Raw genomic sequence first — 10,271 nt, forward strand, 5'->3', positions numbered from 1 at the left:
TTGATATTGCGGACCTTAGACGCTGCTCAAGACGATTATGGATGGATTCTTGAGCTCGCACAAGCGAAGCGGAATCATCTTTTCCAGCTTTCTAAAGTTATTCTCTACGAGGCAGATCAAGTAGACGAACGAGCTCGACCAGGTATTAGAGTAGACTGCTTCTTCTTGAATGATCATTGTTCAGGTTCGGAGTGGGAATACCCACCAGAGGTCAAAGACACGTTCGAAGAAGCTCGCATTTATCTACATGTGCTGCTTCGAGGAAAGCAGGATTTGCGCCATTTGGCTCTTAATCCGCATTTGGAATCACATTTGATGAATCTGAGATACTCTCCGTTTCGACGGAGATAATGTCATGAAGCACAATTCGTTAGAGGTTATGCAAATCCTTCCTGGTCAAACGTAATACATTTGTTCTACGTCCTCCAGTTGCAGTCTTTCAGCTAGCCCTCGCGGAAAAGCTGCAAACAATTACCTTGCCATTGTAAGGACAACTGCTACATTTACACAGACCATGTTCACAATATATGTGCATCTGTCCAAACGTACGCAATTAAGGGTAGTTCAATCAACGCCGGTGGCGGAGTGTCGTGCACGCTGGGCGCATTCCCAAGCAATTTCTGGACCGCAATGTGCTGGAACTTGAATTCCTGCAGAGCGAATGATTGGTTTGCCAGAGTGCAGGGAGGAACATCAGCTGCGGATGATTATCTTAATGGTCCTGATGTGGAGAAAGATTGCCAGGACGGACTCAATGCTGCTCTTTCTGGACGCGAGTTCATCGTTAGCAACCGTGTCTACCAAATTGCTACTTGTTGTTCTCAGGTGAAGGAAGTTCGGACAATAGTCATGGCTCTCGCATCTCTTACAAGTGTATGGAGTTTTTGATGTTTGATTCTTCAGCTGCAAATCTTGTATTGCCATGCGCCAATACAGCGTGGTGAATGGTACTCTCATTGATTAAAAGGTCTGATATGCTTCGTTTTCGAACTGTCATTACCTTCATAATACATTCTGTACTCTAGGATTACAGATATGAATTAAGTTGCGTTCGTTGTTGATCGGGTGTGGCTGATGAAAATGAGTCTATCCAAATTGCGTCCTTGCAAGTTTCTCTGAAAGTCTTAGCGATTCAGATGTGGGGTGGCATAAGCATAAACTATTCAGCCGATGAGTCAGTCGGTATACAGAGTGAGGTTCTCATCGCTTGTGGCTGACGGCACGGCTTTAGTGCTGACAGATGCCGCACTCGCTCCGTGTACTCGAGATATATGACAGAGTAATGCAGCTCTTCATGAGAGAGGAAAGACAACTTTCCAGCTTTCCAACTTCCATCACAATGACGACTATAACAACAACTAGCAAGCCTAATGATCTGGTCGCAACTTCGAGACCGACAGACTTGCATTGCTCCTTCAATTACTACTCGGCTCCTACCCGACCGAAACTTGATGACTTGACCATCATAGCTGGTGCTTCAGCAGATCTATCTTCCTATACTCTCCCAGTGACCGATTTACGCAGTCTATCCGCACCCATTTCAGGTTATAACCATGAAGCAAATGGGTTCCAGGTCCTCCACCAGGAGCTCCCGATCGACAGCTCACATGAATCGGTTCACGACAACAAAGTCATGACCACGCAATACTACCCAGCAATTAAATCTTTGCTGAAGAAAGAACTCGGCCTTCGATCAGTAGCCGTGATCAACAAGACACTACGGGACGTCGCATCTATTGACATGTCTACTCTAGACCTGAAGAATCCACGTCAACTGACGAGCACCCCGCCGTTCTTCATTTCCCACTCAGATTACACTGCTGCTGGCGCGAGAGCCCATTTCCGTGCAATCACTTCTGACTGGTCAGAAGAAAACCAGACCGAGGAAGAAAGAGCAGAGTTTTTGCGCCTTCGAGACGAAATCATTGCCGCCGAGGACGTCGCTATAGCAAAAGCAGGTCTCGGCGCCGGAAATGGTGACATGGTGGCTGGTAAAGGAGGACACTGGGACTGGGATGGAACGGGATACGATGGTCCTCGCTATGGGATCTTTAGTGTCTGGAGGCCGTGGGAGACTGTAAAGCGTGATCCGCTGGCTCTCATGGGTGCAGCAGAATCTGATCTTGACTACGCTGTTCTGCCGCGGAGTTATAAGAATCGACCCGGGCATGTCAAAAGCTATTACAGCGAAAACCCGATCGTGCGCCATCCAGGTGCACGGGAAGAGGCAAAGCACAAGTGGTGCTATCTGAGTGAGCAGAAGCCTGAGGAGGTGTATGCCATCAAGCTCTATGATAGTGAGGCTTTGAGAAGGAAGGATGAGAGTGTGCGGCTCATGTGTCCCCACAGTGCCTTCCGTATAGATGGTACAGAGGATGCTCCGCCACGTAGAAGTTGTGAATTGCGTGTGTGGTGCATTTGGTGATTGGAGGGGCATGTTCTGTCTGTTGCTCTCACAATCTGTGTCCTGTCATTTTCGCGAGTTACATTCTTTGAAATAAAAGGACAAATTAAGAATTGCACGCAACTTCCCTTACTGGCGTGGAGCACTGCTTGCTCTGATTCCTTCTCCTTGCGTCTGCTCAGCTTTCACTTCGGATCCTGCGCATTCGAGTACAATCCCCACTCTTTGAATGACATTGTCTCGGCAGAGGCTGTCAGCCTACCCCTCTTCTGTCAAACTGGCCTTAAAGAATCTTGAGAAGATTGACCTTTAGGAATTCCCCTAGACTGAGGACTAGTTTCCCCTTCCGCTGGTTCTGTTTTAATCTCCAGACGTGAGCAACTGCTGCTTTAACCTGAGCCGAGGTGAGCATGGTGGAGCAGAGCATGAGCAGCGCCTGGGCATCCTGGGCATCCTGAGCACCATAACCTTACGGATGCTTGTCGTATATGCGATTAATCCGTTTGTAACACTTTTATGCAAAACTTCTTGAATCGATGCGCGAGGCGAGAGCAACAATGGGTTTGTCTTGACGTAAAGAAAATAAAACTCGCCGAACTCGCTATGACTTCAAAAGAGATATGGCAAATGGGCCTCGTCGATTTTGACGGCGGCGGGGTGTTGATTGATGAATATCTCAAGCGCTCCTGTCTCTTAGGATGTCATTGTGAAAGAATGTTGCAGCGATCTAAAGCAATTGGAAAACTGTTCAAAAGAAAGGGAATTTCGTTGTCCAATTGCTGGAAAGAACTCGTCATCGAGGAGCAAAGTTGAAGGGAGTTGCCAGACTTGCTTTAGACAATGTAATTTTTCAGATTTTCAATTCAACATCCACAGAGCAATTGTGCTAATCCAAAATCCTGTTGCTGGAAATTGAGTTGACTCTTTTAGGCTATGAAAATGGTTTTGCGGTCGAGAAGATGACATTCGCATCAGTTTTGAGGAAACTGGCCCATCAAAGGTTTCAGTACAATTGCTGCTGCTTGCACATTGCATATATGAACTTGAAAGCCAGGCAAGCGAAATTGTATCCCCCTTCTAAGCCACATCAGATACCTGGGTGGTTTACACTCCTCCGAGACGGCGCAATCCAAGCTTTTGGCCTTTGTGTAACATCAATCTCACATAATCAAAGTCCGGGCACATTCTTCTCAGTGACCATTCGTTTTGGCAATCATTCATGTGTCGAGTTGCCTTTTTCAGGAGAAAGATCTTCATGTTCAAGCCCCATGAGCACCGGATATGGAAATGGCCCGAATTACAAGAGGCACAGCGAAAGCAATGTCCAACCGCGAAACAAATTTCCAACGCGAACAGGGATGCAAGACAAGGTTTCTTCAGCCTCTCTTCTCTGTGACTGGTGGAACCGTATCGCATACAAGCATACCATGGAGGGTAACATCAGAGCTCTGGAAGTCAGAGGCTCAGTAGGTACATAATGGGGTTGTTTTGTGGTACGGAATTTGACAGCTTGTCAGTTCTGGAACCCTTTTGTTCTTGACATTAATTTCGACAGCCATAAAGTTACGTGGATGGCTCATGATATTTTACTTGTACAAAATTATCTCTGCAAAACATCATAAACAAGATCGACTGAATCTGAAATAGGTCTTACCAAATTCTTCAATCCATCTGCACGCGATGGCTAGCCACGCAACTCGAACCAATTCCCTTGTCCTCTCATCCAAACTTCACGCCTGACACAGATGTCTCCATCATCATTCCTCTCGTTGGACTTCCCTCCGCCACCTTCCTCGAAGCAATCGAAACCTGGATCACCAACAGTCCACTAGAAATAATAGTTGTGACCCCAGAATCCAATTATCACTCTCTCCAGTCAGCAGTCAAACACATTCCTCACCAGAACACACATCTAGCAATCACCACTGTCCCCAAAGCCAGCAAAAGACAACAACTATCTCGCGGCATCACTAAAGCTCGAGGAAGCATCCTAGTCTTAGCCGACAGCGACGTCCTCTGGCAACCCACCCTCCTCGTCCACCTCCTCGCCGCTTTCGAAGACCCCACCATCGGCGGCGTGGGTCCCTTCACAAAAATCGTCCGCAAACACAACTCGATCCCCGAGTTCATCATGCACCGCCGTTTCGTGCAACGCTACCGCCACATCGCGGCCACATTCATCGTAGATGGACACCTGATCTGTCTCTCTGGCCGGACTGCTGCGTACCGAGCGCAGATACTGAAAGACGAGACGTTTTTGAGGGAGTTTACGAATGATTATTGGAAGGGGAATTTGTTGGATTCAGGGGATGATGCGTTTATCACGAGGTGGATACAGGAGAGGGGGTGGAGGGCTGTGTTGCAGGTTGCGAGCCAGGCGGAGGTTTTTACCTGGGCGAGTGACGGTTGGAGGATTGTTGGGCAGTGGATAAGGTGGACGAGGAATTCGAAGAGGAGTTTTTGGAGGTATTTGAGTTGTTGGGATGTGTTTTCGAGGTATTGATGTCGAGGATCTTGGCTAGGACTTGCTGACAGAGATGAGTAGACAGTCGTATTTTGCGCTGAATATGGTTGAGTCGTTGTTGCGGCCGTTTCTTTCGATTTGGTTCGTGATGGGATTCTGCTCTAGAACTTTGAGCGAAAAGACACGGTATTGCTCTTTATTAACATCCCCTCTGGATATATAACTCGAAGAGTTGTACTGACATTGACCAGTTTCAGAATATGTTCTATCTGGATCTGTTTTGGACTTCTTCAGTGCCTCGCAGACTTCGAAGACTGGCCACTATCCGTCTCTGGAATTGCTATCTCGCTGCTAATGGATATTTACATTGTAGTGTTCGATGTTTGGGGAATTTTGAGTCTTTCTAACGTAACCAATTCCGATTCTGTAGAGTGAACGAACTTGCTGACGCCTAACATAGACAGCTCGGTAGACATATGGGAGATAAACAAGCTCAAGTAGATAGAAAGCTGGTACGAATAATAGAACTGCAGGATACAACAAGATCGAATTCGGATTCATCTAAAGCATTAACAAGAAAGGAGAAAATATAGCCACTGGATTTGTCAACTAATCACTAAGTCAGTCACTTCTCTTTTTCTTCTAACCCTTCGACACAATTTTAGTACCGATCCTGCCTGTCGCGAAAATAGCTCATGGCTTATGTTAATGGGAAGGATTGCAACTGCTCCCTTCGACGAGTCGATGAGAGCTTCGGGAAGGTTTCCCTCACGTGAACAGACACGTGATAGTCAATGATTCGACTCGAATGCTCCCCGAACCGTAGGTAGAAGTGTTACATAAAAGTTGACACACATGTAAACATATTCAGTGTCATCTTGGACCGATTGCTTTGTGCCATCATTGCAAGTACCGAGCCAAAACCGTTTACGTATCACGTGAACTGAGACTAAATGAGACAATTTCGCTTATGGATGCCAGTTTTCTCTCCAACGCGCAAAGATAACAATGTTCTCAATCTCAAGATTTATTGTATATACATATCTTCAGTAAGCTTCGCCACTTGGCTGTTCCACGAGACCTTGCTTTGCAAATGCCGACAGGAGTCTAGGATTGCGGTCCATGTTTGAGTTTAGCCATGGCGGCTGTCAAGCAATGCTTTGACCTTCCTCATCCACGGTCCGTCCCATCTCTGCATGTTGTCACATCAAATGCAGCTTGCCGAGATGTGATGCGTTTGCGAGATCCATAAATACCACGACATCCATCAATTCCTGTCTACTGTTCTTTTGACATTCCTTCTTCACTCCATCACGACGAGTGCCGTGAGAAAAATATGGTATATTTTGGAACTTCGCGGTGCGAAAGGTTCTAAGCGAATGCAGGTCAGAATGTCCGATATCGTTCTCTTTCTTTGGTGGTACATTTGTGGTGGGAATGATTGGGATGCAAAGGTCGTCGTTGCGCATGCATTTTTGAAGTGGAAAGCCTTGCGGAAGCAGTCTTCCTTTATGAAGTCATGAGAACAGAGATATTTCTCTTGAAGAAGACGGCAAGAATGCGACCCGCGTATTTAGAGCTCACCACAATACCTATGACAGTGCCTTTGGTCTTGAAATAGTTTCCTTTTGAGAACGAAGGATTGCATTTTGCAACCCAAGAATATCCCATCACCTCACCGCTGTCCCAAAAAGCAATCCTTTCCGTGTTATCCACCCCGCGCTTAACCCCTCCAAGCCAAGACCGAGAAAAGGTTCCTCCGATTCGTCAGCCTCGACCAGTATCCCACTTTGCCCACCACTTGCTCTCCGATATCGAGTTTCGCACGCGACAATGCCGCTCAAGAAGAGGGGCATCGCAAATCCTGCGAACTGGGTCAAAGCCGATGAATATCCAAGACAGCAGCAAAGCAGAAGGACCAAGGCGGCAGCAGCAGCAACTCAGGCTGCAGATTGAGCAAGGCGAATCCGATGGAGACCGACTTGCGGTGCTTGATCAGGATGAAGTGGCGGCGGAGGGAGGCGCTGAGAGAGAACCGCATGAGGTAGAGAACGAGAAAGAGGAGAAAGTTACTTGGATGTCGTTACCGCATAAGAAGCAACTGATCGTATTGACGCTGGCTCGCCTTTCTGAGCCCTTAGTGCAGACATCTTTGCAGGTAAGGTACCTTCAGTTGGCAGATTGTGTTGTTGCTAAAAGATTTACTTTGCAGTCTTATATGTTCTACCAACTCAAGTCTTTCGATGAATCTCTTCCGGACTCTACAATTGCTACCCAAGCAGGAATGATGGCAAGTAGCTTTACTGGTGCACAATTCTTGACGGCTATGATGTGGGGACGAATATCTGATTCCGAGCGAGGAGGGAGAAAGATGGTTTTGTTGATCGGACTTTTTGGGACTTGTGAGCGCTACGTCTAGTCTGCGAAGTTCGTTCTAGGAGCTGACATTAAGTTACAGGCCTTTCCTGCCTCGGATTTGGGTTCTCGAAAACTTTCTGGCAGGCGCTATTTTTTCGAACACTTGGTGGAGCACTCAATGGAAATATCGGGGTCATGAGAACTATGGTCAGCGAGATTGTGCAAGAGAAGAAGTAGGGTCTTTGTTCTAGACACGAACATTGATGCTAACAGCAGGACAGATATCAATCGAGAGCGTTTTTGTTATTTCCTATGTGTTTCAATATCGGAGTTATCATTGGACCCATATTAGGCGGGCTACTTGCCGATCCAGCTCACAGCTATCCTAGCTTGTTCGGAAACGTTGCCTTCTTTAAGAGGTTTCCATATGCGCCACCGAACATTCTGAGCGCTGTGTTCTTACTTTCAGCTACGCTTGGCATATTCTTCGGGCTATCTGAGGTATGTTCTTGGCATCTTGATTGGTTCTGGCCTTTCGCTGACCCTGTTAGACACTCGAATCACTTCGACACAAGGAAGATTTTGGCACGAAGTGTGGTCGAAAGATAGCTGAGATCTTTCGAGGAGGCAATTCCCAAGATCCTACTCATGCATACACGGCCCTGTCGGGCGACGAATCATTCCCAGAGCCAGATGTGGAAATGACCCTAGTTACACCAACAACTCCACGCAAGAAGGCGGTCCCGAGGTGGAAGCAAAAGTTGCCTTTCCGCAGAATGTTCACTTACAATGTTGTCTGCACACTAATCGCCCACTCTCTAATGGCGACTCACCTCGGCACTTTCAACAGTCTCTGGTTCGTCTTCCTCTCCACACCCGTCGCAGCCAAAGACTTCCATCGTCGTCTCCCATTCCACTTCACCGGCGGCCTAGGCATGCCACCTCGCGACGTAGGTTTCGCCATGGCTGTGCTGGGTTTCCTCGGAATCTCCATGCAACTATTCATCTACCCTTACATCAATGCCAAGCTCGGCACCGTCAAAAGCTGGCGCATCTTCCTTTACTTCTTCCCCATCGCTTACATCCTCGTCCCGTTCCTGGCCATCGTACCATCCAAGACGCCACCCCCCGCAGAAAAAGACGGGATACTGGTCTGGACCGCGTTGTGCCTTGTTCTGTTCCTCCAAGTCACGGGGAGAACGTTCGCTTTACCTGCTACTACGATACTGGTCAATAATGCGTCGCCACATCCGAGTATCTTGGGCACCATGCACGGTGTAGCGCAGAGCTTGTCGAGTGCGGGTAGGACGGTTGGTCCTGCGCTTGGTGGGACTATGTATGGACTTGGCTTAAGACGTGGGGTTGTGGGAGGTATCTTCTGGGGCTTGAGTGCGTTGGCTCTTATTAATTGTTTGGCTAGTAATTGGGTTAAAGAGGGAAATGGGCATGAACTCATCTTGGAGGGCGATGAAGAAGCGGAAGCGGAATTTCAGGCGGAGTTTAGGAGGAGTGAGGGGTGATGTCTTTCGGGCGTTTTGCATTCATGATCAGGGTGATGGGATGATTTTACGGCGATTCAGATGGTATGATTTACGAAGTGGACGATCTGGATATCAATTGGAGAAATGGCAAACGGAACGTGGAGTTTGAAAGGCACTGAATACACGAAGTAACCAGACAGATGGAGTTTGGTAGAACCACCACCTTTGGAATATGCCGATGTTAAATACGCACATCGATGAACAAGATATAGAACAAGAAGGGTACTACCTCCCTGTTGCCCGAAACCTTGTCAAGAATTACTTTGATACTTTTGATTGCTTTCTAGATTGAGAGTTTAAACAATGACTTTGTGTCTGTCACGTGCCGTTGATTTGGTTGGGAAAAAAAGAACTGTGCTGAAGTAGCGGTCCCTTCGTAGGGGACACTTCGGGCACATGGACAACGATTGGTCCCAGAATCTGAAAGGCTGATATCTCGTTTCTGGCTTTCCTCTTAAGGTCTATTGCTCACCAAGTTGTCTAAGTAGCTCAAAGCAAAGTCTTGTAGTACGAATATTTAGAAAAGCCCAGAATAGGATAGACTTTAAGTTCTCAAGCGGCACAGCGTTCGAAAACAAAGCACCTCGATCATGTTCCCAGCAATCTTTTTTTACATAACGCAAATCATATTTTTGGGATGTGGAGAAGGAGGAAAGCTCGAAATAGGGCAACTTTCATGGAGCTAAGACGCGCCCCTGGTGAGTACATCTAGATGTACAAGGTCACATATCCTGGGGTATCTAGAAGTACCTGGGTAAGTCCAGGCTCAATGAACTCCCAAGAATAGAAACCGCAGCACGTGATAGTGCAGGGGCAAGAGTCACGTGTGAGACTAGCTCCAAAATCCCAAACATTTTTGACCATCAGCATCGTCACTGGAACAGCATCTGCATCATCTCCATCTCAACTCTCGACTGTCAATGTGTTACTCAACCATCTTTCTCTCTCATGGATCAACAGTGATAGCAGTTGATCCGTCGCAATGTACCAAGATCCAGCGTCGGGCAGGCAGGGTTGTTGTGCAGTAGCACTGCACTGTCTGCACGCGAATATGAAGACACCAATTGAAACGAATCACGGGCGCGCCGACTTCGCGGAGACGATATTCTTACGAACCTCTCGAGAGAAAGCCCGCACCTCCACCATCACATCATCACCAATCGACGTCTATTTCGAGTTTGTAGGTCGTAGCACCGGTTGAGATCTCACTCTGGTCAACTCCACTCCCGGCGTCTTGCATCATGTTTACAGCGTGGCAAGTGGTAACGGCCTTTGCACAACCCAATCATGCCGTCCGATTCGAATATGCAACCCTGCGGCAGTGTTTTCGCAGACAGATGTCAACCTCGGGTGCGGGTCTGAATCTCTTCCAAGTATCGTCTCGAGTGTTGCAGTGCAGCAGGATTTTCAGCGCCATCACCACCCAGCAGCACCTGTTGCAGCGGCTGAGCCGTCTCTTGCCAGGCTTTCGGGGCGTCTTTGCGGGTGAACTTTCATGTATTAA

The 10,271-nt window shown here is 47.6% G+C and overlaps 3 protein-coding genes across 3 annotated transcripts; all 3 read left to right on the forward strand.

Moving 5' to 3' along the window:
- Positions 1-1,273: 1,273 nt before the first annotated feature.
- Positions 1,274-2,504, forward strand: LY89DRAFT_689409 (uncharacterized protein). Its single transcript, XM_018215902.1, has one exon. It carries the CDS (start codon positions 1,340-1,342, stop codon positions 2,423-2,425), a length of 1,086 nt encoding a protein of 361 aa, XP_018065157.1. The 5' UTR covers positions 1,274-1,339; the 3' UTR covers positions 2,426-2,504.
- A 1,187-nt stretch (positions 2,505-3,691) lies between these two features.
- Positions 3,692-5,360, forward strand: LY89DRAFT_723372 (uncharacterized protein; the record flags this gene model as incomplete). Its single annotated transcript, XM_018218812.1, has 5 exons — positions 3,692-3,870; positions 4,052-4,900; positions 4,950-5,054; positions 5,120-5,276; positions 5,329-5,360. 5 exons carry the CDS (start codon positions 3,692-3,694, stop codon positions 5,338-5,340), a joined length of 1,302 nt encoding a protein of 433 aa, XP_018065158.1. The 3' UTR covers positions 5,341-5,360.
- Positions 5,361-6,945: 1,585 nt separating this feature from the next.
- On the forward strand, positions 6,946-8,746 carry LY89DRAFT_700692 (MFS general substrate transporter; the record flags this gene model as incomplete). The annotated part of the gene is made up of 5 exons (XM_018217140.1): positions 6,946-7,026; positions 7,081-7,270; positions 7,327-7,459; positions 7,508-7,727; positions 7,778-8,746. 5 exons carry the CDS (start codon positions 6,946-6,948, stop codon positions 8,744-8,746), a joined length of 1,593 nt encoding a protein of 530 aa, XP_018065159.1.
- Positions 8,747-10,271: the final 1,525 nt, after the last annotated feature.

Source organism: Mollisia scopiformis (assembly GCF_001500285.1).
Source record: "Mollisia scopiformis unplaced genomic scaffold LY89scaffold_25, whole genome shotgun sequence".
NCBI classification, from domain to species: domain Eukaryota; kingdom Fungi; phylum Ascomycota; class Leotiomycetes; order Helotiales; family Mollisiaceae; genus Mollisia; species Mollisia scopiformis.